This window comes from Vidua chalybeata, chromosome 18, assembly GCF_026979565.1.
Source record: "Vidua chalybeata isolate OUT-0048 chromosome 18, bVidCha1 merged haplotype, whole genome shotgun sequence".
In the NCBI taxonomy this organism is placed as follows: Eukaryota; Metazoa; Chordata; class Aves; order Passeriformes; family Viduidae; genus Vidua; species Vidua chalybeata.
Window position 1 is genome coordinate 8,832,054 of NC_071547.1, and position 27,251 is coordinate 8,859,304.

A 27,251-nucleotide genomic window follows, 5' to 3' on the forward strand; every position below is an offset into this window, starting at 1 on the left:
GAGGAGGGTTACTGTTTCTCTCCAAAATTCCTGATTGTCCCCCACCCTCAGTGCTGCTGAATGCCACATCCACTGCTCCTGAGAGAACAGCAGCTTGGCATGGCTCAAGAACAGGGACTTTAAAAAGAGGTGAGCCAGTCACCATCAGTGGAAATGGTCCCTGTTTGTGAGGACTGCCATCTTTTGGACACATTCCTCATGAGAGGCAGAAGATGAAACTAAAATGCTTTTATAGTTAAGCTCAAGTATCCCTTAAACACATTCTAAGGAGGTTTCCATTGCAAACATTTAGGATCATTACCACCCAGAAGAACATGCAGCAAGGCTTACCCTAGTTATGTGAGACCAAATACAGCTTTATTTACACACAATTCAACAAGTTAATACATTAGTTCAACTTTCCTGTCTGCACACAAGAGAGTCTTCACAGCATCCGAGCAGGAAAGCAAGAGCAGCTCTTGTGTGTGTACAGACCGGTAACTGCCCAGATGCCAGTACTGATAAGGTACACAAGGGTTACATTGAAACATTTCAACCATTTCAGTCAGTAAAAACACCCATGCTACACTTTAATGAAGTTACAACTACATTTGGCTTCCTGCAGATCAGCTGATCTATACACAACTGTATATAGATAACAAGATCAAAAGCCAAAGTTGATAGTGAGTGTTATTCAAAACATCTGCATTTGGATTGAGTTGTGTTTAATGGATAACTATTTATAAAACTTTCCTCATACATCTGCACTGGCTTTCAAGTCTACAAAGCATTTCAAACTTACCCTAGAAAATGCCTATTTTATGTTCTGTCATCTTTTCCCAGACACAGGGAAAAACTGCTAAGAAAGAATAGATTTTTTTCACTGCAAATATAGATTCAGGCTATCAAAGTTGTGTGTTCCTAATGAAAAATTCTCCCCATATCCAAAGAGAAAGATAAGAAATGCAAGAATACAAGTTCAATATAGAGATTTGAAGATAGACCTCTATTTATTGTAGGTCCATATAAAGCTAAAGAACACAGTGCTCTGCTTCTCAGGAAGCTGCCTCTGTTTTGCTGTATTTTCCATAAATGCAGCTGCTAGTAAGACTTTATAATGTATGACTCAAAATTCTTCATTAAGAATGCCTTCTAATTCTTTAGAGAATAAATGACAGCAGGACTAAACAAGAAAAAAGAAACATAATGATCTTCAAAAACCAATGCATCACACAAAGTGGTCAAAACTAGATATAATGAAGTCCACTATATTCCAAAGCTGGTTTGAGTTTGAAATCATCCTACAGTGTATTTGCCCAAGAATTGTTCTGTCAGGTAAGAGCAGACGCATTTTTGTCAGAAACATTTATTAAACAAAACTGATACCAATGCACATGTAATCAAGTTAACACCCCTAAGAAAAAAAGCAATTCAGCCGAGACCAAAATTATCTTCGCTTCTGGAAGATGTTGCCACGGCCCATACCACGGCCTCTTCCTCTTGCAGCCACTGAAGAAAGAAAACATCAGGGATGATGTGAATTTGACATACCTGCATATTTATCTCAACAACTGACAAGCAAAACATCAACAAAACTCAGCGTCTCCTACTCAGAAGCAAGGAAATGCTCATAAAGTGATGTGAGAGCAAGAAGTGTTCTGTGAGAAGAACCACAACCTAATGGTCCCACAGTCTGGCTCCTCAGGACAACTGCAGTAGATATTCATACATCTCATGTTCCTTCTGACACACAAATCTGTGTCACCCAAGAGATTTGAAACCCTACGCTCTTGCAAGGTTTTGCAACACTCAGTAAGTTACTCCCCCACATAAATGTTACTGCACACTGAAGTTAACCAGGGACTTTGTGGCACATGACTGTAACTCATCTACCTAATAACTAGACTGATCCCCCGAGAAAGGCACAAATGAAAGTGAACTACAGAAAAGGTAATAACTACAGCTTCCCAGTAGCTTAAGTACCATCTTTGTAACTAAAGCTGTTTTCCTACAACAGCTCAAGAAGAACACCTGAATCCTCCCCTAAGCATTTCAAGCAGCTGGTGGCCACAGCAGCAGGAAAACAGAACTCTTAAATTTAACAGAAAGGCTCTGTTCAGTAAGACCACTCACTACCTCTAAATTACTGTAGCATCAATACTACACATTCAGGTAATTGGGACAATTTGAGTCTTGACTCTCACTGTAAGATAAAATATATGAACAAACACTGTATGAACCAGCAATCTTTTCACTTCTTACCGCTTAATCTCCTCAGTGACAGAGATGTGTTTTCCAGTTCTACAGAAAAATAGGGGGACGAATCATGAAGAAACTGTACATACCTTGAGCTTTCAGAATAGCTGCTTTCCCTCGCCCAGCTCCAGAACCCTGGTTTTTATTCTTCATGCTCTTTAGCATAGGAGCATTCTTCAACATATCTGGTAAGATGAGAAACCGTATCTTGCTGCCCCTGATGTACACCTGCTCGAGCTGTGCCACCCGTCCATCTCTGTATGTCACTGTTATGTTGGACATCTGGAAGGTCAGAATCAGTCAGTGCTCAGACAGGCCTCAGCAGTGACACAAGGCATCACAACCATTTAAATACACCCCCTGCCTGCTGCCCAGGACTTTTGGTTTCTCACCAGTTTACAAATTAGCTTTATCAGCAACATTGTTTTCTTATATGCAAATAGTTTTAATAAAGCTATTCTAGTACTATTAGGAAAGCATTCTGATGTCAATGATCACTTGCCTGAAGTCAAAGTTAGGCCCTCTTGGAATGACTATAGTAATGTGCATTAAATAAGCTTCAGTTTCTTAAATCAATCATTCTAACAGTGGCTTTAAACAAAGAACTCTGGAAAAACACTGTTCACAGGACAGACTCTTAAAATCTCTGATCCTACTGACAGGGATGCCCAGTCCTACTCTGAATCTGGAAATAAGCTCTGGCCTCTTTGGAGCATTCTGTAATGTTGAATCCACTTCATCACGGTCAAAAACAGCAGCACTACAGTTTATTTTAATCCCAGAACTAAAAGCAACAGTCTTTCAATCAAGTTTTCAGCCTTCCGAGGCCCAGATCAGCCAACTTTCCCTCCATCCTTGTGAAACAAGATACCTGACAATTCATGTTGTCTTCAGCTTCGATAAGTTTGCCTCGATAAACTTCTCCCGTATTGGTCTCACAGGTCACGATGTGGCCCTCGGCCTCGTGCAGGACCTTGATTGGCACTCCAATCGACATGGCTGCAGTGCTGTGGCTCTACACCTGAGGCACAAGGAAAGCAAAAGCTTTTATTACAAAGGAAGATGTAGAATAAACTCCAATTACACAACCCACCATCTCGTGTAAAGCACCAGTTTTCTCACATTTTTAACAGAACGTGTGTTTCGACTATGCATCAATAACAGTTCTCTAGAGACGTGCCCATGAAGACTTTAAACATCACCAGCCAGTCTTTTCCAGGTCTCTTCTGGGAAATTCACTTTTAAGGAGCACAAAATAAACCACTCGTACCTCCATGGGAAGAGCCCCAGGTAGATCCCAGAGCGGCACGGCCCCGCGGGCAGCACGGCCGCGCAGCGCCAAGCACCGGGCCCTTTCCTGAGGGGACCGGGGCCACCCATCCCTCCCGCACGTCGCCGCTCCGACCCGGCCCCCTCCGGCCCCTCAGGGGATGCGGCGCCGCTCGGGCGCCTCCCCGTAGCGCCCAGGGAGCGAGCGTGCCCCGCAGGGAGACGAGACCGCCGTGCCGCACTCACCGCCCGCGCCGCTCTCCCCTAATGGCCTCCGCCGCCTCCCGCCCTGCTCCGCGCGCCGGAACCGGAACGCGGCGCTGGGGGCGGCGCGGCCTCGTCCCGTCCGCTCCCGCCCGGGGCCAGCCCGGCAGCCCCGCGGTGCCCCGGCTCCGGGGCAGGGCTGCGCGGCCCTCGCCCGCCGTGTCATGCCCCTGCCCGCCCGCACGCCCCGCCGCTCTCCTCGCCGCCACGGCGCGGGGCAAGCGCCCCGGGGCCCGGCCCCCCTCAGCCCCCGCCTCCGGGAGGAGCCAGCGCCGGGCCCCGGGGCCGCGCCGCCGGCTCGGCGGGGCCGGCAGTGAACGGGCGGCGGGTGCCGCCACCGCCATGAAGAGCCCCCGGGAGGCCGGCGAGCCGCCGCCAGGTCAGTGCGGCCCGCCCGGCCCCGCTCGGGCCGGCGGGGCCTCTGCGGGCAGGGGGCGGCGGGGAGGCGGAGTCCGCCCCGCGGAACGGGCCTGGGAGAGCGCCCGGCGGGCGGCGGGGAGCGGGCGGAGAGTGCGGGCCCCGCCGGAGCTCCCGGCGGCCTCTCGGTGGCCTCTCGGTCCTGCCGAGCCGCGCTGGCCGCAGCAGCGATGGGCGATTACCGGCTCCGTCGGTAAGGTCGTGGCGGCGGGGAGCTGGCCAAGCGCAGAGGGGTTCGCAGGCTGATTTACAGGCACGGCATAGACGGGCTGGTCTCTCGTCTCGGGACAGCAGCCAGCCATCGCTGCAGAGCTCTAGGTGTGTTGGGAAACAGGTGACTGGAAGCTGGACGGCCAAGAAAACTTGTTATTGCTCTCTGAAGCTTTTACCCCTTGGTTAATGTGGGACTTGGTAGAGGCCCTGGCTGTTTACAAAAAGGGGACAGAGTCATAATTTACTAAGAAAAAATTATGATAAAATACTTGAGAAGTCCTGGTTTGAAGACAAGTGGGAACTGATTTTCTTTTTTTTTTTTTTTTGTTACGATACTTGAGAGCGCCTTAAGCTAGATGAATTTAAAAAATTAAATATATCAACTGGCATGCTGTTCTTTAAAGTCATGATTAAACAGGGGCACAACTAGGAAAAATATAACAACATTATCTAAAAAGCTCTATAAATATTACCCCAAAACTAAACAAGTCCATGTGATGTCAAATGCATTTTTATTCCCATCATAAAATGTAGATGACCTTGTTAACCAAACGTCTCGAAGGCCTTTTCTAGGTCAAAGGTTATTGAGAAAAGCCCTTTGTGATTAACTTGTTTTGATCAATGCTGAAGTAGTAATAACAGGCACAACTCTCCAAGTCCTGCTAGTGGTGAAACTGAAACCACCACATTGCCAACTCTGTAAAAATAAAAAACAGGCAGAGGATGGAGCTTGTATTTGGGACTTTTTGGCAGAGATTATTAATTTTCCCTCTCTATTGAGGTTTTGAGGGAATTAATACAAAAGGACAACTGGTACCACTTGTGAGTTTTATTTAAATTCTGTAAATTACCGTCCCTGAGAAAAAAGACATCTATAGAAAAGGTTTAAATCTGTGGGGCTTCTAAGTGATTCCTGCCCAGAGATCTTGGTATGTTTTCTCCCAGTTTGGTTTAACTCCTCTTGTGGCACAGAAGTACAATCAGACACAAGAGAAAAGATGAATACCTGTGTCTTACCTGCTGTTATTCAGGAGGAGACACAGCTTCAATTGAGGGCTGGTGGGTACATCACCTCACCAAAAAAAAAACAAAACAAAAAAAACTTCCAAAGGAAAAGGAGGTGGAAAGCCAGTGATCTTGGTATGGAACAATGAAGGAGTATGAGATTAAACCAAATGCTTACCTGTACAGAAATACTAAATGTATGTTCCCCTAAGAAAGAAAAAAATCCACCTGCCAGTCAAACAAAACCACGTTCCTAAGTTTCCATGGTTGTAGTGCTGAGAACAGGCTGACTTTTAGTGGCATGGAAAAACATTCCTCTATGGATTGACATTGTTTGTGTTCTGCTCACACAGTTGACTGCATCCAGCTGAAAGTGCCAGTGATTCAGCAGCTGTACCACTGGGACTGTGGGCTGGCCTGCTCCAGGATGGTGCTTCAGTAAGTGGCTCTCTTAGAGTGGGAAATCCCATTCCCTGGGGAGGGGTAGCAGGGAGCAAATCCCAGGGAGAAGAGGTGTGTTGAAGCAGCCATGAGTTCAGTCTTAGGAGAGCAGCAGTTTTTGAGGTACCCATAAACAATGACTGCTGCTTGGGCCTGGCCCAGCTCTCCAGCAGGAACAAGGGAAAACATAAACTGAACTTCGGACTCTTTTGAATAATTAACTGATTACACAGATGCAGAATACCTAAGCAGCTCTATGAACTTTGCAGGTTGGCATGAATAAGCTCATAGAAAGTGTTGCCTCTTTTCTGTTGTTACAATTCAGAACCCATAGTTAGCTGTGACTCATCTGATTCCTTTTTGTTTTCAAGTGATGGGTAGGTGTATCCCAGTTTATGAGTGTGTGCTGTACCTCTACTACCTCTGTCCTGCTGAGTCCCAGCCTGTGGGATGAGTGTTTGTGTTCCAGGAGTAGTTTCAGCTTCAAAATTGTGTTGCCCTCTGGGGGTTTTTTGTTTATTTTTGTTTTTTCTGGCTTTTGAACTAGTAGCTGTCCTGCTGAACTCCTCTTTCCTTCCACAGAGGAACATGAGCTTAGGTGCAGGAGAAATACCTATTTAGATGTCCACTTAGTAGATATGAAGCAGAAGATTTTCATTTCTCTCCATCCCTTCTGCCAAGACGTTAGTCCGTGTGCTGGTAATTTCCCATCTTGACTACTGTAACCTCTATTCCCTTTACCTCTTTGCCACTCCAGTCTGCCCAAAACTCAGCTTCCAAGATTAATCTTCTTACCCTGCTGATCTGACCTTGTTTGCCCTGCATCCTCAATTCCAGTCGCTTTTAATTTTTTATCATTTACTTCTATTTGTTTTCTTACTTTCAGAACTCCCTGTAACTACCTTGCACTGCCCCTTTGCAACCTGTCCCAAGCTTTCTCCTGACTTCCATCTCCCACTTTCTTCCTTTTGTGTCATCAGTGCCTAAGACAAGTTACTTTGAATATTTACTGAATTCCTTTATGGCTCCTCCTTTTAAAATCCATCTGTTGTGTGAAGGAAGTTTTAGTCTTTAACTCTTCTTTCTGTGTTGGCTCTAATACACTTGTACATTACACTGTAAACCCTTCAGGACAGAGTTCTATACCAGCTTGACTCTGGTACAGCACCTGTACACTTCTAGCACTCTAAAACAGTCAAGGCACCACACATTTCCAATTTTAAAAAGTCAGCAATAAATCCAGTTAAATATTCCCTATTCCCTTCCCTTAAATTTCTATCTCCTTTGTGGGTTGGTTTGGTTTTGGTTTTTTGGGTTTTTTTTTTGTTTGTTTTTTTGTTTTTTTGTTTTTTTTTTTTGTTTTTTTTTTTTTGTTTTTTTTTTTTTTTTTTTTTTTTTTTTTTTTTTTTTTTTTTTGTTATTTCTTAGCCAAGCCTGTTGTTTCAGTTTTTATATGCTGTGATATAGAGGCTTGGGCTACAGCACACATTTTGCTTCTCCTAAGATCTGTGCTTCCCTTCCCCTGCCTTTCTTGACACTATAGGTACCTGAATCATTTGGACAATGATGAGTTTCAGAAAGCCATCCAGGAACTCCAGTTAACAAAGAGTATCTGGACTATTGACCTGGCCTACCTAATGCGGCACTTCGGAGTTAAGCATAAATTTTGCACCCAGACACTCGGAGTGGACAAGGGCTACAAAAATCAGGTCAGTATTCTCATCTACAGGGGGAGAGCAGGCAGCTTTAAAAGCCTTGAGTGTCATGCTGTAAAAGCTCTGGTGTGTTACTGACAGTCAACCACAGTTAATTTGACCTACTGCCAAAACTGGCAGAGATCTGTTCCAAAGGCAATACAATCCCATACTGATTCATCTTTTGAATTTTTAAAAAGTTTATATGTAGTGTTCATAAAAGGTTCCAGCCTATTTGACAGCCTTGGAGACTGAAGCCCTGTATTTATCTACAGAACAGGTACAGCCTGGGCAGCAGCAGTGTATAGCTTCCACACTTTCCCCACCACCGTGCCTCAGCCTTGACCTGGAAGATCCACCTCTAGAGGTGAGAGGGGAACTCAGCCTCCCATCCACTGAGAGCTTAGCCTCTCCAGGACTGCCAACAAGGGGCCAAGGAGGGCCTGTAGCAGCAGTGACTTCAATGCAAGCTCCTGCCCAGTTTCCCCTAGGAAGCCAGACAGGCTTCTCTTATGTAGGCAGCTGACCAGCCACTGGATAGAAACTGCAACAGTAAATGACCAGGAGCAAATTTGATTTGTAATTCAGAGCAGAAATCCTTGTCCCGTTTCCAGCAAACTAAGGGAGAGATCTTTTATCCCATAGCCAGAGCTCCAACTTATGCAGGCCCTTGCTAGCAGACTCTAAGTGGTGGATTACCCAAGGTAAACACCATTCCAGTTCAGAACTTCTGTTATTTCCACAGTCATTTTACAGGAAGCACTTCGACACAGAAGAGAATCGAGTGAATCAGCTCTTTGCACAAGCCAAAGACTGCAAGGTGCTGGTGGAGAAATGGTAAGCTGTACTCTTTCTCTGTGGAGATTCTGTGGGCCCCTGCTTTTCTTGGAGGCACAAACTAAACTGCTGAAAGAGACTCAAATCAAGCCGTAAACCTTTTTTTACTGACAGTGTCTTTCTCTTATATCTGTCTCATGCACATGAAGAGCTAATAATGAAGCTTGAAGAAAAATTAGTCATGATGCAAAATAAGTGATATGAAAATGCTGGTAGGAGCTGACTCTGTTTTGAATTTGGTTTTCCATTACACTTAGGCAGTAGGGAGTGCCTACAGCACTCTAATTGGACATTGTTGGAATTAAAGAGAATGCTGTGTAGGTACAGAACTCATTGTTCCCAGAGCTATGCAAACATTATGGATCTCTGTTCCCAGACAAACCTGCAAAGTACAAGTTAGCGTAGGAGCTTTTGCCAAGGAGACCATGAAATAAGGAACTCCATGAAAGAACTGCAAACCCAGAAGAAATGGAAAAACTGCAGAATTGTCATAATCAGCAGTGAAATTCTATTGGGAAATGACTAAGCATCCAACTTGAGCTGCATCCCTTTTTATAGGGAAGCTGGGTTTGGATTCCTGCTGTTGAAGTGGGGTAAATGATTAGGGGTAAGCAGAGAGGATATGGGGCAGCCACAATAGCATTTGAGTGCTGGAGCATAACTTATATTTAGCAGAACTGAGTGTCCTTTCTAATATATGTGGAGTCACCTTCACTTTAATTACAGCTGTGACAGAACAGAAGGGATACTCAGTCCCTCTTGCTTTTGCAGTCTTAAGACTGTGGCCTTGATTAAGGCAGGGACAGAGGGCATATCTACCTGTGCAGTACTGAGGCTGGGGCATCAGACTGGGGAAGTGACACTGGGAAGGGTTAAATAAAAAGCCTGTGAGTTCAGTCAGCTGGTGCACACAGCACAGACATGTGGAACAGATCCAAGTGATGAGTTTCTCACACATGTGGAACACACCATCTGCCTCAGTGAAGGATAGCTTTTAACAGATGAGGTTATAGGTGATGTTTGGTGAATACTTACTCTCTGTAGAAATAAAGCCTCAAGAGTATCACGTGATTCAAAACTTCGGCTAGGAGAATCACAGTCCTGTGTGATTTGGGCACATTTAATTTGGTTAGTGGTTACACAACATTTAACCACTCAGTTGATAAAGATTTGGTGTTTCAGAGATAAGCTTTCCTAACAGCAAGAGAGAACACTTGACTTAAAATTTTCCTACAACAGAAGTTCCTCAAGTTACTGAGTGAGTTGCCAGCTCCTTTAATGCTCTTCTCTGGGGCATCTGATGTGTCATCTCAGAATGTGTTAATGCAGAATCCAGAGCTGTTGCTCTGCACTTCAGCAGCAGCAATGAAATTGAAAAGGCCTTGAATGCTACAGGTTCTGTCAGGCTTTGTCCATAGCAAAGGCTGCAGGGTTTACCAGCAAAGAGCTGTACCTGTGATACAGAATTGTATCTATAGTGTATGTATAGTATATCTATAAAATGCCAGCTGCACTGTCCACCATCAGGCACTTTGTTTACACCAGCCTCTTTCAGTAAGCGTGTTCTTTTTCCTTGCAGCACAGTAACCGTTCAAGACATCCAAAACCACCTGTCCCAGGGTCACGTAGCCATTGTCCTTGTGAACGCAGTCCTGCTACTGTGTGATCTTTGCTCAAGTCCTGTCAAATACTGCTGCTTCCTTCCCATCGGACAGAAGTGCTTCTGCAGGAGCCCTGACTACCAGGGCCATTTCATTGTGTTATGTGGCTACAACAAAGCCTCAGGGAGTATTTACTACAACAACCCTGCCTATGCTGACCGTGAGTAGCCTGCCCCTTTTAGATGGATTCTCAGTCAGTTGCTAACGAGTCTGACACAGAGCCACAGCTGGACCTCCCCTCACAGTGCACAGGCATTTCAAGCATCACTACCCAATTTTGCTACATTAATTAGATCAGTGCTGCATTTTGTGGTGTGATTTAGTTGAAGAATTCAGATAGGCATTCTAGCAATTGCCTTGTTTGGCTTTCAGATGGGTTAGTGAGAGATGCTGAAATGCCTATGTGCAGAATACAGCAGAAGGACCAATTTGGTACCTATCTGCAGCATAACTTCAGGGAGCTCTTTAAGGTGAAAAAATCTACCTGAGTAAAGCTGTAACCTAAGCTGCTGGGTGTAATCTCTATACTAGTTTGTTTTGTGGATGTTGTTACATCCCATGCAAGAACCTTTCACCAGCAAATCCTTCTGAATTTTTTGTAACATTTTGTTCCTCCTTCCCAGGAACATGCTGCACCAGCATCAGTAACTTCGAGGAAGCCAGGACAAGTTATGGCACAGATGAAGATATTCTGTTCATCTACACAGACAGCTGACACCCACCCAGGACACTCCTGCTCCTTCCTGCACAGCCTGCAGGGCAGCTGGCTGCTCGTCTCAGGACTCCCCTGCACACACCTTGCTCCTGGACTGCAGTGGGACCTTCAACAAGAGAGGCTTTAGAGACATTGACAGGACTATATTGCAATGCTGTCTTTATCTTTTTTTTTTTTTTTTCTGATGGTGTATCTGATTTTGCAATATCTGTCTTTGGTTTTTTCTTCCCCTAATTTTCAAAATTGCACATTTGACAGCAGTTCCAAAATAGAGGCCCAGAGCCTGTTCACTTTCAGCTTATTTTCAAATTAAACACATAAGAAAAAAAACACCAAATTTATGAACTTTAACACTTGGTAATATTTGCATAGGTTTAGGTAAACAAAAAAAAAATAGAAAATACCTGTTTCTCTGTCAAAGCATGAAGGGCTGCTCTTCATACAAATTCTATGGATTTGAAGTTCAGCAGAATATTATAAAAGGAAAAGAAATACTAATTTAAACTGCTTTTAAATAACAAAAAAAAAAGCATTGCTGGCTCATCAGTATTGTCTGCAATGTAGGAAACTTTTGCCATGTACCAAATTCACAGAGATTTAGCATTTATGCAACTGCAATACTAGAATTACTCCCTTGCACTACAAACTCAATCTCTTTTGGCTAAATCCTCCTGGATGACTGTTCAGAGCTCCATATTGCTCCAAAACTTTAGGTGGAAAGATTTTACTTGCACTTGGAAGTCTTTACTGCTCTTTACAAAAAGCTCTGAATGTTATGCCACCCACATGTGCCAGTTTCTGCAGAATCCATTCTAAATATTTAAACTTATTAAGCAAATGCAGAAAATTATCATTCACAGTAATGGTATCTATTTTGTGTGTAAAGTGTAAATATCTGACAGCATCTACTGCATTGTATCAAAATGCTAAATCATAATTTGAGCCAAATTTTGCTGTTAGTATTAGTTCAGTGACCTTCTCAGAAGAGCTAAAATCAATTAAGAAAAGAGGAAATACAAATATACCTTCTACAAGTAAGAAGTCAGGAACTTAGATTTTTCTAGCTGTTATACTACAGCTGTATTTGGATTAAATTGTTGCTGTACTGAGACATTAAGTGAAATTGGTAGCAGCCCATTCATAGCCCTTTCCTCTGTTACCTGAGGAGCACTCTGAAGTGTAAGAAAAAGCCACTTTTTTCAGTTTCATCCATCCTCATTTCTTATAAGTCTCAATCTTCAGTCCTGCCTATATGAAACTGAGTAGGAAAATCAGCACTGATATAAAACTAGGAAAATTTCCACTTAAGATAGATCCCAAATCTCTGGCATGGTTTTAGGAAAAGAACTGTTCAAGTTCTGAAACTGGATATAATAAATAGGAATCTACTTTCAGCATAGAAAGATTTTTTACCAAGATAAACATTTTCTTTTATCAGAAAAGTGATTTCTTTTATCATAAGAGTGTTCCTTTGTACAAAGGCAGAAAATAGTAACAGACATCTAAAATGCAGTAAACCTTAAAAAATTCCAAACAAAAGTGCATGACAGAAAATTTTGTGTGTCAAATTTTGCTTATCATTGGTGAAGTTTAAATACATTCTGGCAGTGATGAGCAACAGGTAGGACGTGATTTGTGTAGAACCAGTCTATCAGTGCCACCAGCAGAATCCCTCCAGAAGAAAGGTACAAAACCTGTTGTAGATAGTGCCTTTCAGCTCCTCCAGAGTAAATAACCAGAAGACTCCTGATCTGGGAATTTTCATGTCCAGGGCCAAAATTGTGATGCTTGATTTTGAGAGAGTGTATTAGCTCTGTTAATTATTAACAGGTATGGAAGCTACAGGCTGTTAGAGTACCTCCTTAACCCATGCATTTTCAGGTAGGTAGTTCATTTAATACTATTAAACTGCCACAGGATTTATCTTAGAACAGGCTTGATTAGTTGAATAAAAACAATTCCTACAAAGTCTTGTAATTGGCATTCAGCATCTTACTGTTTCCATTACCAAAAGTGAATCCTGGGCATATAGAAAACATGAACTTAAGGGCAAGCTTAGTGTTCTGAAGTGCACACACAGGTGTAACAACATTGACTGCTAAGTGATGGTACCCAGGGTTTAAATGCTTCAAAAAAAGGGAAAGATAAACAAAGCTGTCTAAGCTAGTGCAGACAAAAGGAGAGGTCCACTATTACAACAGGATCTCGTACAGCTGCCAAATGGAAGGTGGCTATGAGAGATGAAAACACAAGGAAGCAGCAAAAACCAAGTGAAAAGACTGAGTATATGACACAAATTCAACTGAAAAAGCAGCTCGCTGCACAAGCATCCAGAGCAGCTGCATTTTCTGAAACTTTGTTTCCTATTACAAGATTGTCTATCAAAACACTCTGAAAATGTTCTGTTGCTTTGTTTCTGTCAGGATGTCAATAGCAAAGGAAGGGGATTTTACGTGCAGGGATTTTATACATAAATATATTTTTATTTGTAATTAAGCCATTCTCAATAAAGGTTAAGCTCACAAATAACCTGGTAACATAATGTAGCAAGTGCATTTATTAACAAGTTTATTAGGAAAAGTGTTTTTGAAAATCTGAAATTGTAATTTAGAAAAACAAAAACAAGAGTTCAAATATTTATTACTATTATTAGCTATAAATTCATAGTTTTTTACAGCTGGGCTGTAAATTGTATTCAGTCTGCATTGCCTGAACACCCACTGACATCACTCAAATCATATGAAGCAAAATTTCAGAATACAGTACTACCTAAGATGTGTCATCACTACCTTTATTCCACAGCTGGGTTGTGTACTCTGCAGCCACCACATATCCTCCTGGAGTGCAGCCCCGGGGAAGGAGTTTTCCTCACCCATCCTGAGCTTTCTGTTCACAGTGAAAAGCATGCAACTGCCCCAGCCTTGCCTGTGCATTGAGCAGGGTCTCTATTTCTGCTTCCCTTCAGGGCACTGAGCTTCAGAAGATACCAAAGCAGCTCTCTGAGCACAACTTCTGCACCTCGAAGGGGCACAGCAAAGACACTGCTCTAGCTGTAGTTGTGTAAAAAGCAACAGAACCAAAGCAGTGGTTCTGTTCTTTAGAGCACCCACAGTTCTTCACACAACTGGGATATCTGGTACATTACTCAGCTGTAACTGAAATGCATCAAGTAGTTCATAAGCAGAAAAAGCAATCAAAACCCAGATGAAAACAATTTCAGCCTCATTTCTCCCTAAATTATGCATTTGGGCAGAGGGTAAAAACCAGAAAGCAGAAACAAGATGTACAGTGCAAAGCTTACGTAAAAATTTTCATGTCCTCTGGACTCATCCAATCAACTATTATCAGAGTACACTGTATGGGTATCTACTCTAGAAAAACACTGGATGTATTTCTAGCAAGGAACAACTTTAGACTCATTAGTGTAAATGACAAACAATTATGAAGCCATTTAAAATTATTTTACGTAAAAGTTCTGACTCCTATTATTTAAAATTGGCTACATGAAATTAAACTGACAACATTAAACCAGCAACTTGTGATTCACAGTAAAGCTATAATCCAACAGTAACTTTGAGTTTGTCTTGTAACATTTGAGTGTCATGAGATGCTCTCTCTTACTCTTTGATGATATTGGGTATAAAGAAAGGCTGGATTGCTTCAGCGAGCTTTTCTGCATACATTTCATATCTACCAGTCATCTGGAAAAGAAAAATCAAAGCTTCAGTTCTTTCAAGTAAGCTACAAAAGTACTTCAGTAGAAAATACCTCTATTCACTGGTTGGTTTTTCCTATGACAATATACAATTTAATTGTCCCAAACATCAAAACCATAATTCCCTCAAAATCAGTATCTCCAGTGCCTTAGCACAAACTTTTTTATAAAATAACTAGTATTATGTTGCCTAGGACTGTATTTCTATCCAAAAAAAGAAGTGTAGTTCCACCCTGAAAGTCAAACTTTTAAATGAACACCTTCCTGTTTTGCAGCTCTCCTTCAATGACAGTCATGAGCACTGACTTACTACTTATTATAGCTATTCTGGATAGCTGAATGGGAAAGGTGGACTTGCTTTCTTATGCATCAACAATTTTTTAAGTTATGTCAATGAAGGCAAAGGAGTGTCTCTGTAATTAGGGCTTCATGTCATGTCCTTGACAACTGAAGAGCCCTGCTGCCAGCAGTAAGTCTGCATGTAAGCCACCAACAGTGTTGGGGTTACTGCTACTTCATCCGTTAATAATACAAAATCTCAATGGTTTGGGCAACAGAGCAAGTGCTGGAAGTGCTGCAATACAGCACCTGATGTAATGCCACCATCCTCTTCTGAGTGCACAACCCACAGCATTGGTTCTGAGAGAGGCAAATTGCATCTTTATTTAATTTGTTTAACCCTTTTGCTGCTCTAAGTTTAGCAAAGACATTCTACTCAATGTCCCTTTCAGGCATCACTGGGTGCACACTGCAGATACCAGAGCAGGTTAAATAGCTTCCTACTCGCTGTTAAAGGTTTTCTGCAGTGGGTGAGAAAACCTGTGACCACTCTTCCTCATTCCCCTCAGCAAGAACTACCTCTCCCAACTGAGAGGAAAAGGAAACAGCTCTCCCCTGTCACATAAACAAAACCACAGCTGTGCTTTATGTGCTAAAACCCAACAATAGCACTCCACACCATCAACATGAAATGAAGGTGCTGAAAACACAGGAGTTGACGACAACAAAAAACACACAATTCTACACAAATCAGCCAAAGGCCAGTGTTTTGCCTTTACTGTTTGTTTTTCCTAATCAATACAATTGCTTTTGTTCAGATACCCCTCCTAGGCTGGTAGAAGCAATGCTCCATGTGCTTCCTGACACACCAAGCCTCTACTCTGCAGTAAGGGCCTCAGACTATTGTGGCAAAGCAAAATTAAATGCATGCCTGACTTAAAAAACTAAGAATCTCTCAGCACAACTTAATTTCATTATGGCAACAACCACATGCCTTCCATAGGCATCTGTAAATGCAACTCTGTTCCAGAAGATTATCTGAAATTACTTCTTGGTTTTAGTCTCTATGTATGGATTAGCAATATTACCAAAAAATTAAGCTCTAGATAAGAAATTACTATTTTTTTAATTAGAAAGCTTATTCAGCATTTTAAATCCAGAGAGACTTTTCATTTTTATGTCAAACTGACATCAAAACATCTTGAATATTGCACCATTCTGTAATGCACAACAGGCAAACAAACCAGCTCTATAAAATAAATGTCTGCTTGCAGTAGCATGGTGTTCAAAATTTGACACTCCTTGCAAATGGTTACTTGTTTTAGATACTAGGTGATCACTGAAGAACCTGCATATATTGTACAGCTGCTAGCCAAGTGTTCTGGTCTATTTTGTTAGAATTCAAATCATGCTGATCTTAAGAGTGACCAGGAAAAGGTTCTGGTCTTTAGCAGTACTGAGAACTGGAACAAGAGACCTGTCTCCACAGAAGCAAGCAAGATGTTTTCTTCATCAACAAAGCCTATTTCCAGAGCTGTCACTTATTTCCTTTTTTTGTTCCAACAGGATCTTTGTGTGGCCTGTTGTAAATTTGATCAGAATAAAAAAGGAACTAGAGTGTTGTTTGTTTAAAAAAAAAAATTTGGTCACTCCACTAAATCGGTATATAATATAGCACCCCACATAGCTTGTACTGGCACAGCTGAAGGGTTAGCAAGCTGCTGTGCTGGGGCAGCCATTTCTTCAACCAGCACTGCTGCTGGACAAATTAAATCCAATTATGCCCTCTGTAAAGATGAACCAAATTAGCTTTACCTCAGAATACAAAAAAAAAATAGTAATAAATAAGGTTTGTTAAAGCCATATGGAATGGCTTGCAGCTATCTTAATCTGATTTAGATAAATTCAGAAGTGTGTTAAGATGCTTCAGAAATGAATATATACAGTACACAGTTCCTTCTCTGTAGTTTCAACATATCCACAAATTCAAGAAGTTAATGTTACAAGAATTTTGCCTTCAGAAAGTTCTCAGAAGCTTGTAGGTTTGGGTTTTCACTGAATATCACCAAAACTGACAATTAAAGCCTTTAAGAATATATAATAGTACCATGTTAGATAGATGCAATACCTGCCTCAGCTCAGCAACAAATGCCTATGTTCACTGCATAAGGAAAGCAAAACTCTTCCCCAGCAATCCTCAGAGCTGCTGGCAATCCACGGTAGGGTCCTGAGGCTAGGGTTTTCATTTGAAAGCTACTGGCCTAGTTTCCCTGAACTTAGCTACTTCTTTTCCAAGTCTATTTATGCTTTTGGCCTCCATAACATCCTGTTAAATTACTTCAACAATTTAAGCTCTGAACTACTAAAAAATATATATATAAAAGGCTGCCTTTTAACTATTGGAACATCATAGAATCATTATCAAAGCTTGTTTGTTCTAATATTGTATTTCCTTTATAGTCAGGCTTACCTTAAAATTCCATTTGTCACTGACTTGCCTGCAGAGGTTTAGGTCCATCTCTGCCACCAGCAGCCCATCCTGAGTGCGGGAGAGCCCCGGGGTCCGGCTGCCGTCTGGCGCAGCTACGTAACTCGAGCCATAGAAATGGCCCAGCTCATGGTGTGCTTAGAGAGATTTTAAAAAGCATGTATTGCCATCTGCAAATAGGTATGTAACTTAGCATGCAGTGCCCCACAAAACCTGACTCTGTTTCTTGGGGACTCACTGTCCTTTAGGCAAGACAATCATCTTGAAGAGTCACAGCATGATCCTAAAATAACTGCAGTTTTGGCTAGTTATAATTTTCATGCATAGTACACCCTCAAATTATCAGGAAAATCTCCCTGCATTGACTTTCAAATAATGTACCATTATGTTTTCCCATTATTAAGTCTCTGGACTAAAGGCTTTGCTTTCATTGCTTTTTACTCAGCATTTAAATGAATTCTAATTGTCAAATCATATATTTTCAAAACAGCTGACAGAGATACACCCATTCTATTTTCAATAAAAGGTCAGAAGTGAAAACACTGGGATTTGAGGCACAGAAAAGATGTTATTTCATATTGCACAACTCTTGAGTTGTGCCAAAAATCAATCACATTTGTTGTACTACTAAGCCATGGATCCCACTGACCTTTCTCATGCAGCTGCTAAAAACACTTAGCTCCAAAACTGGCTAAAAAAGGCTCAGGAACACTCTGGATGGAGCCACAAGCAGCCACAGTTTTCACTGCACAAATTGCTGTGTTGCAACATATAAGTACATACAAGAAAATCTCATACTCCTCATTGATCGCACTCTTTAACTTCCAGCAAATCTGGGAACTGGTAGCGAATGTGATTTCTGAACATACCTTTTCCACCATCTCCAGAAGTAAAGGCGTTTTTGTAGTACTCCTGTGAAATAAGAGGAATCCATAGGTGGCAGTATAATTCCGTTTCATTCAAGAAATCCTTGCTAGTCTATTGTATTTTGGGAGTTTATATAAATCTACAAATATTTTTTTCTGGCACATGATCAGCAGTGTCTGAAGGGAGTCATCAGAGAGGCCTAGTTTCTGTGATGGATAGAACACAAGGTCTTTTTGTATCACTGCCTGCTGTTCATACACTTTGGGGAACATGTCTCGTATCCATTTCACAAGTTTAAAGAGGCAAAAGAGGAGATATTTAACCAAACATATCTTTTCGGATGACAAAAAAAGGCAAACGTTCACACAGCAGCAAGGAAAATTCTGGATTTTTGCAGGGAATCTAATTTTAAAAGTTTACACATAGCGTAATTGGACTAATCTGAAGGTAAGAATAACCTATTGCACGTGCTATTAAATTTCATTATAGAATTTTACAGTTCAGAAAGAGATAGTAGCTGTACAACAGCCACAAGTTGTGTACCGTTGACTTGAGGATATGTTAATTTTTCACTCATTTTGGATAAAATACTGATTTCACCAGAGAAACCGGGAGAGTTAGCAAAAGGGCGGGTGCCTCTTACAAAGATTCAATTCAAGAACAGGAAACAGCTGCAACCAAAAAGCAGGCTGCCAGCAACAGAGGCAGCTCTCAATCTCTTCATCACTGTCCATCTTCAAATCACATCATAAACCCTAGTACAGTGGTTACCCAGCAGGGGAACCCATGCATTCTAGTGCTAGCAGCCGCTGCCTCGAACAAACTCATGCTCCAGCCCTGAGTGATGGAATGAAGCAAGGAAGATACGAACCGTTCCTACTCTGTTGATGGCACACGTGAAGCAGTGATTGGCTATGGCAGCGTTTCTGGCTTCGATTGGCCACAGCGCCTCACTACAACACACAGAGAGGAGCAGGTATTCATTAACTGTACACTCCAGTGCTAAATCTAGATTCTCACTGTCTCACACTGCACATTTTCTGTCAAAGAGGCCACAGTTAGCTTTTAGGAAATCAAGTCAGTTGGGTGCAATTAATGTTAATCTGCAGAAGATTAATCTCAAGGGACAGTTTACACCAGTCCAGTCTGGTTCAAGAGGCCTGACAGTCATAAAATTGCCAACGGTTTAAAAAACAATTTCTCAGAAAAGGGTATCTCAGCTTGGTTCTAAAAACTGCAATTTCATACCACATTCCTAGGTGGACAGCGCAAGCTGGTAAAAAAAGTCTGAACATGACCACTACCTATTACATAGCAAAAATATTACATAAAAAAATCTAAACAAAGTCTCCGTTTTCAGAATACCAGCTGGATGCTGGTTAATGCTGTCTCAAAGACAGGAGACCTGCTGATGTACAGTAAAGTTCTGAAAGAGAATCAGTTACTGGGAGGAGACTGGGAGCCCAAAATTCCTGGTGGAGGAGAATGCAGGCTCCTTTTTGAAGGCAAAACAATGAGACTACACCAAGACCTCAGCAAGGTGCCTTTAAGGCCTCAGTGCAGGGCTCAGAGGTTCAGTTAACCCAGAAAGGAAGCAATGGCACAGATCATTTTGTATTTTACCTGAGTGTCCCTATAGTGGCTGAAGGGTTAAAGATGATCTCTGCTCCATTCATGCTATACATGAGCCAGTTCAGAGGGTGGTGGCGCCCATAGCAGATGTTCACAGCAATTGTCCCAAACTGTGTCTGAAACACTGGGTGTCCTGTATTTCCTTCCATATAGTAAGTAGACTACAAACAAACAAAAGAAAAAACAAAGGAAAAAGTCCAACCAAACAACAAAACCCACAAAGGCAGACTTCTTAAAAAAGTGCAAAGAAGTAACTCCAACTAAAAAAGATTTTTAATCTGTAGATAGAAAGCTGGGGATAATATGATGAGATTTACAAAATCACTTAGGCAGTAGAAAAGATGAATACAGAAATGCCAAGGCAGCAGCAGGAGTCTGTATTCACTGAAATTACACTCTTTTATTTCCTTTCAAGCAGAGGAACTTTGTTTTATGCAGCAGGCAGTGCACTTCCAAAACGTGCTGCTTTCTGAAAGTACCATCACCAGGTTTAGACAGGGACAAAGACAGTGATGAAGACCCGAAGATAAGGACACAAAACACGCCACCCAACACCCCTTATACGGAACTGAGGATCCCAAGGAAGCACACAAGTTGCAGTGGCCAGGCTGATTCCTGACAGTATCCTTTGGTGCTGATCAGAGACAGAAGAGCAAGGGACACAATCCACATCCTAATCCACCAGAACATGTCTCTCATCACAGAAGGAAGGTGTTCTGTAAAGTAGACCCCGTTTTATTGAAATTATCTGTTCCTTATAACCACCACTGCCATTGGTCCTGAAGGAAGTAGAAACACCTGAGGCCCAAAGCAAGCAGGTACAGCTGGGGAACAAACCTGGGCCTCCTGTAAGTGTGGGCCAATGGCCTGATAGACACAGGAGGGTCACCTTCTGAAACCAAGGGCTACAGGTTCAGTATGTCCAGTAAAATAATCATCTCATGTTTCTTATTTATTATCAGTTCTCATGAAATTGCACAGTCCCTTGGGCACTGATTTGATCTCCTTTCATGTCTGTAGACAGCAGACCACATGGTGGGTGCTCACACAAATCTTTTTCAAAACAATTCTGCTGAATGAATATATTTCCATTTTTTCTCCTATTCTTAGTTTCTTTTCTTACAACAGCAGAAGAAAAACAAGACTGCTGTTGCTTCAGGGAATTCATCAGTTCCTATTTCTTTATTTCACACCAGAGGTCACAATCCTCTCCACAGCAATAAAGTGTGATGTCTCAAGAAGGATTGATTTTTGTTTATAAGGCCTCCCACACATGGCTGAATAGGCCACAGACCAACCTCTCTGCCCTTTCCATTTAGTTCTTACTCATTCAACGGGCACGATTTTAACAAGGCTCCTTTCCCATCTGCCCTACAGAGACAACCCACATGAAATAATTTCAAATTCGATATTTCCCTGAGGTTTAACTTTGTTGATAAAGAAAACAACATTAAAGTAACACAGATGAATATAATCCTTTCCTGTAGCCTGGGTGGTTTCTGAAGTTGCTTTATCAGAATTGTTCAGCTCAGAAAAGTGGATTTAATGCTTTGCTAACAAAGCCAGCTGAAGACAGTGCTGTCTTGGGCAAGCACTACTTGATTCTGTAACAAGTAGATACAAGAAGAAATGCCAGATCATTATAGTATATCTGGAAGTTATAAACAGATAGTTTTGTAGTAATTCTGGCGTTTAGGATTCTAAGAACTAACTTCTTTTAGCAACTATGCAAAACTCTTAGGGAAACTCTATTTATACTTCACATGAGAAAGTAAAAATACTTTCTTTTTTTAGGTGTCTCTCATTACAGTTTCATAGCTGGAAACAATTAGTTTCTTGGAATCTGTTGATTCTCCACTAAACACTGTCAGGAAAACTGAAAAACATCATATTTGAGCACAAGCAACAGGAATCTGTTTTTTGTTGGATTACATAAAGAATAAATTTGAAAATGTGGAAAGTAACCAATGGATTTCTTAGCTACTATTTTTGCTAGCTAAAGGACAGAGCTGATAAAATAATAGTAAGAATCAGAATGATTGTTAAAAATACAAGGTAAGACTGGTGACTGACAGACTGTGCCAGAAATTCATTGTGTAGAACTCTATTAACAGCCTCCTCTGGAGAAACTCAAACCAGCCTGATCAAGTCTGGGAGCAAGGTCAAAACTTCCAGAGGTCTTTGAACACAAAGTTTTGAGACCCAAAATGACTTTTTACATTAACAAAAAAGCACTTTAGGTTCAGAAGCCTCAGTTTGATGACTGGAGCAGTCATACAGGGAACAAAAGCAACTGCAGGTATACAGCAGCCTCCAGTGCTTAGCAGAAATGCCTCTGTTAATTACTCACTTTAGCTGACAAGGAGAGATTTAGTTAGGTAAGACAATGTATTTTTAGACTTCAGTTAATTTTTAATCCTGATCTTTCTGCTTGTGATATTTCTTTGGATGGATAAACACATTTCAGATCTACCAGTCATTGCCTTTACTGCCAGTTCGGTTTCTGATTCTGGAGGATGGCCCAAAACCTGCTGGGGGCTTCAGCTGCAATAATGCCATTAGTGAACAGAAGATGCCATAAACCAGCTATTCAGTCAGAGGCACAATGAATTCAGGGACTCTGCTTGAATAAGCACAAGCAAAAGAACTGTCATTTCCAAGACAACCTCACAGAGAAACAGAGAAAGGCTGTAAGTAATGCTCAAGAAACAATTACCCTGCAAATTAAAGTAAGTTCAATGTGCACACATGACAAAACTACCCAAGCCAATCATGCACAACAAACATAACACAGCTGTAACTTAAACAATCCTTTTAATGGATACTCGATACCTTTGAAGTTTCACTGGGCCAAGGAAGAGCACCTAACAAGATTCAATGTTATTTTTCCTTTAAGACTCATCACTCTCACTAAAGTTATTCCTTCTTGATAAATTAACTATGGCTTCATCTCAGAAAAACTGATTCAACAGTAAGTGAACCACATTTTTTAGAAACACATTTCATTTCCTGCCACTGTGACTCTGATACAACACGTGCTGGCACAAACAAGAGCTGCAAGGTAAGACTAACTTGATTGTCACAATACTGCATCTTACCTCATTGAAATCTCCAACCCTTGGAATGTGATTTTTCCTACTTTTGCCAAGGAGTGCTCCAGAATTAGAAATGACTACTGCAGTATTCCACAGAATTCCACCATGCAGTTCATCTCGCTCCAGGATTGGAGACACCACAACCATATTGTACTTCTTTGCAAGCTGCACAAATGAACACAATTCCTTTATCAGACACCAGCCTGCAGTACCCCAGAATGACAGACACCACAGCCAGCTGGAAACAGTTAATTAAAAGGTAAAACAGCATTACATGCTAACTAGAAATGTTAAATAACACAGGTACGAGTGAGAAATACAGCAAATTCTGCCTGCCAGTTCACTGGTATATTGTCTTTTCCTTCAAGTGATGTCAGTTGGTCTTTATTTTGCTTGCTTGCTTGGTTTTTTACCTCTTGACAGAATTTTGTTGTTGGCCCGTCCTCTGCTGACTCAGCAAATTCAGTCCAAGGAAGTTTCTCTCTTGTACAAAAAGCAAAGGGCATGGCTGGAAAACACCAAAGCAAGGCAAAATGTACAAAAATGTTCATGTCACTCAAGAAATATATGATATTTGCATGAATACAGATTAAAAAAATTAAACAATTAAGAATGATTCAACTGTTTTCCTTCAACTGTTAAAGGCAAAAGCTATTTAAAAATATTTTTAGCGAGGGCAAGAAGTTTTGAGCTCACACAGGGCAAACCAGAAGAAAATGGATGTATTTAGTGAAGTCTCAGCAGGGGTAAAAAGACAATATACCCCAGTCACTGGGGTACACTGTGAACAACCTGTTTTCACAAACATCTCATGGGCCTTCACTTGCCCATGAAATTGAAGAGTTTTGCTTCTATTAAGCCTCAAACACCCCATGTTAATTAAAAACAGATTTTTAACAATTAATACCAGTCTAGAAGAAACCCCCAAAGTTTTAGGAGAAAATAAAAAGAGGAAAGGATCATAAAGGATGCCAGGAAGGAGCTCCAAATATGATACAGCAGTCTTCAATGTAACAGACCCCTCATATCTCTTCCATACAGTTCTGCTACCTCAGACTCCTTGGGTTTTCCTTGTTCCTTTAGGAAGCAAATCACTACAGTCAATTGTTGTATCTTGGAAGATTTCTACTGTTCACTTACAGGACACCTGTTAAAATAGAGGGCACTTGACATCTAGAGGGAACCACAAGATACTCACTCCAAGCCTCCTGGAAACACACAATGTTGACGCCACACATTGCAGCCACTCCCACTATCTTCTCGATGCGCCTGTGCAGAGCAGCCACCTGATTGTGAGAAATGTCACACCATTAAAAAAGCCACATCTAACTCACCTCTGTGTCAGCTGCCTGGTTTTGCACCCTTTGTTCACATGGAGTTTATCTTGTTCTATGCTTAGTGCCATTGCTTTCAGGGGGAGTAACTCGAGGTATCATTCCTGAACACTGATAACAGAGTCAGATACAGATTTTTAAAAGCATTTAGATACTGAAAATAGAGAAAGTATTCCAATGGGATTCTAATTCCATGGTTGCAACATTTATACTGCTGGAAATTCACTGCTGCCTGACTTGCAAAAAGCTGAAAATCTAAACAGAATCAACAGAAACTATAATTTTGCTGCCCATTGTAAATCTACAGGATGATGTTAAGCCCTCTAAGAGCTAAGTAATTATTACCAAGAAAAATCCTCTAAGTATTTATTAATTCATTTTATAGAGTATTCTACATAAACATCAGCATAGGTGTAGTAGTTTGCATTGCTACTTTCAGGTTTCAAAAAAAAAAAAAAAAAAAGACAAGACTGCAGTGATCTATGAAATCAAAAATTGTATATTGATTTACAGAAATAGTTAACTAGTTATTTGTAAAGTAAAATCATTAATATAGCTGGTACTTTAATCAACAGCTGTTATAAAGAATCCACAAACTTGATCCATTTACTGAATTAATGACTTGCATCTGTGATAGGTAATCTTTCCAAAACAAATTACTTCAGAAATGTTCTGTCCTGTCACAGTACAAAACTACTACTCCAGGAGATTTTATACATGCAGTATTTTCTTTTCCTTTTTAAAAGCTACTCTCAGGAGACTATTTCTCTATGTTTGCCACTTCAGTGCTGCTGTGTCCAAGATATTAAGAGATGATGGTTTCAGAAAAATTAATGTTGGAATAGACCTCTAAGATCATCAACCAAGTCCAACCATTAACCCAGCACTGCCAAGTCACCACTAAACCATGTTATCTTGTAATAAGATTTCACTCACTGCTGTACAAAGAACAATGAACACAGCTTTATTAATCTGTTTCCTCTAATGGATTTTCCTGTAATGGAACATTTCTCAATTAAAACAAGAACTGCACCTGTGGTTTCCACTGGTTGCCATCCCTTTTGATTTTGTGTAAATGATTTTGTGTCTCATCTTAGAGGCAAAGGATTTTCATGTATAAAATGAGCTACTAAATATTTAGCTTTGGAAAAACTGCAAGCAGGTTGGGTGTGCTAGGTAAACACAAGATGTTTCTGAGAAACAATGAAACCAAAAGTGTCACTCAAATTTCTTACAGGATGCTCTACTGCAGTAGTGATGGCTCCTGTACTGCCAGAAAATCATTAGACATTTCATGATATAGCTCTTAAAATCAACAACTGAACTGTGTTATGTCTCAATCAAGCAGAAGAAGAGATAGAAACAGCCCCAGTCCCAGTCTGTGTACCTGGACTGCCACTGCTGTGTCTGTGGGAAGAGGAATTTTATTCTGTATCAGTCCCACTCGAACAATACGTGGCCTTCTCAACTGCTCCAAAGCAGCTTCAAATCCATAGCCCTGTAGTTCAAAATCTCTTTCCTGAGCTGCTGACAGTGCAGCAGTTGGCAAATCAAGTTTTCTGGATTGAACAAGAAACAAAGACATTTCAAGATGAGATGTTCTCTTTTTCTGCGCTGAATGCAATGGACCAAGGGGATGACAATTCTGCCTAACCCTGCAGAGACACCCAAGCTCCCATGCCCAACACTCATCCACCAGCCACGGCACAGGCAGTGACCAGCTCTTGTGCTATCTCACCGTTCACCCATCGCCCACCGTGCCCCGTCATTCCCAGACACTAACACCTTGCTGCAGAAATCAAGGAGCACGCAAACTTCCACCTGCCATACCTGGATTACAAACACGTTCCCTCCCATGTCTTTTCCTCAAGTTTAATCCCTACTTTTCAGGCTCCATCACCCCGCTATCACTATTCCCGTCAGGTCTTCCATCCCTGTCCGTCATCTTCTCACACTGCCCTGCTCCCTACACCTGGATCGCCTTCACTGCAGTACCACAAGCCCTACTTTTCCTTTTTCCCCTCAGCCCAGCCCTGTGTCTTGCACACCCGCCCTCACACTCCTTCCTTCCCCTCACCCCCGGGCTGGCATCCCCGCGGAGCCCGAGGAGAGGAGCGACGGAAACCCGCAGAGCGGGGGGCGAGCCTGTTCTGGTGGCACACCTGGCCTCGCCCCCATAGAGGATCCGCTTCACCTCGGCGAGTTCCCCGGGCGGGATGTGCCGCTCCAGGCACGACTCCAGCGACTCCAGCGCCGCCGCCATGGCGAAGGGCGAGCGCGCGCAGCCCCTCAGCCGCTCGGCGGCCCCCTGGACTTTGCCCCGGGCGGCCCCGTCGGGCACGCCCCGCTCCCCTCACGGGTTTTGGCGGGACGGCCCCGGTGCCCTCAGGGACGGGCGTGCGCCATGGCCGGGCCCTCGGCGCTGCGGGAGCGGGTGCGGCCACAGAGGGGCAGGGAGAGATCGCGACTCGTAAATGCTCGTGGTGGAAAAGAATCGCGAAAGTCGGAGAGTCCACAAAAAGTCACTTGGCGTGGAAATCCGCGTGTTGGTCCCTGACCTACTGTATGAACACAGAGTAGAAAGAGAGAAAAAGGGGTAAAGATAGGGAAAAAGAGGGAAGGGGAAGGAGAAGGAGAAGAGAAGAAGAAGGGAATTAAGAGAAAAGAAGGAGAGGAGGAAGGAAAGGAGAGGTAAGGAAAGGAAAAATATCACCAGCCTTGGTTCCATCGATCCAGCTGATGGGATATCAAGGGGATGTGGCTGTTCCTGGCTATTTGCCACTTCTGGACCAACTCTTGTACTTCAGATGTAACTCATCTAGAAGCAGAACACCTTTAGGAGTTTTTTCTAATGATACCCGTCCAGCAAAAAGGCTTGGAAATAAGTCATAAAATGGCAGTGGTTCTCAGGGATATGTGTGTGTCCATTGAAGTTGCAGTAAAACCAAACAGGGCCAATAATAATTAACTTTGAGTTTAACATGGATTTTGAGGCCAATTATAATTGGAAATCCATCCCAAACTTAATGGGATGACTTAATGTCAGATAAAGGATTGAACCAATTAAGACCTTGATCTGGGACAAAATAA

The 27,251-nt window shown here is 42.0% G+C and overlaps 3 protein-coding genes across 5 annotated transcripts; 1 reads left to right on the forward strand and 2 right to left on the reverse strand.

Moving 5' to 3' along the window:
- Nucleotides 1–335: 335 nt before the first annotated feature.
- On the reverse strand, nucleotides 336–3,835 carry SNRPD3 (small nuclear ribonucleoprotein D3 polypeptide). 2 transcript variants are annotated; one of them, XM_053959279.1, is made up of 4 exons: nucleotides 3,751–3,835; nucleotides 3,107–3,256; nucleotides 2,325–2,517; nucleotides 336–1,488 (listed from the first exon to the last, which is right to left on the reverse strand). In XM_053959279.1, exons 2-4 carry the CDS (start codon nucleotides 3,230–3,232, stop codon nucleotides 1,427–1,429), a joined length of 381 nt encoding a protein of 126 aa, XP_053815254.1. In that variant the 5' UTR covers nucleotides 3,233–3,256; nucleotides 3,751–3,835; the 3' UTR covers nucleotides 336–1,426. The 2 variants fall into 2 exon arrangements, with proteins under 2 accessions (XP_053815254.1, XP_053815255.1); XM_053959280.1 differs by lacking the exon at nucleotides 3,751–3,835 and having other exon boundaries at nucleotides 3,107–3,274.
- GUCD1 (guanylyl cyclase domain containing 1) lies at nucleotides 3,754–13,293 on the forward strand. Of its 2 annotated transcripts, XM_053959277.1 has the most exons (7): nucleotides 3,754–4,147; nucleotides 5,757–5,841; nucleotides 7,388–7,553; nucleotides 7,819–7,905; nucleotides 8,284–8,375; nucleotides 9,955–10,196; nucleotides 10,660–13,293. In XM_053959277.1, the coding sequence occupies exons 1-7, from the start codon at nucleotides 3,772–3,774 to the stop codon at nucleotides 10,749–10,751; spliced, it is 1,140 nt and encodes a 379-aa protein (XP_053815252.1). In that variant the 5' UTR covers nucleotides 3,754–3,771; the 3' UTR covers nucleotides 10,752–13,293. The 2 variants fall into 2 exon arrangements, with proteins under 2 accessions (XP_053815252.1, XP_053815253.1); XM_053959278.1 differs by lacking the exon at nucleotides 7,819–7,905.
- A 9-nt stretch (nucleotides 13,294–13,302) lies between these two features.
- UPB1 (beta-ureidopropionase 1) lies at nucleotides 13,303–26,475 on the reverse strand. The gene is made up of 10 exons (XM_053959276.1): nucleotides 26,324–26,475; nucleotides 25,549–25,720; nucleotides 24,026–24,113; nucleotides 23,241–23,335; nucleotides 22,831–22,992; nucleotides 19,724–19,893; nucleotides 18,972–19,053; nucleotides 18,103–18,145; nucleotides 17,216–17,370; nucleotides 13,303–14,452 (listed from the first exon to the last, which is right to left on the reverse strand). Exons 1-10 carry the CDS (start codon nucleotides 26,422–26,424, stop codon nucleotides 14,369–14,371), a joined length of 1,152 nt encoding a protein of 383 aa, XP_053815251.1. The 5' UTR covers nucleotides 26,425–26,475; the 3' UTR covers nucleotides 13,303–14,368.
- Nucleotides 26,476–27,251: the final 776 nt, after the last annotated feature.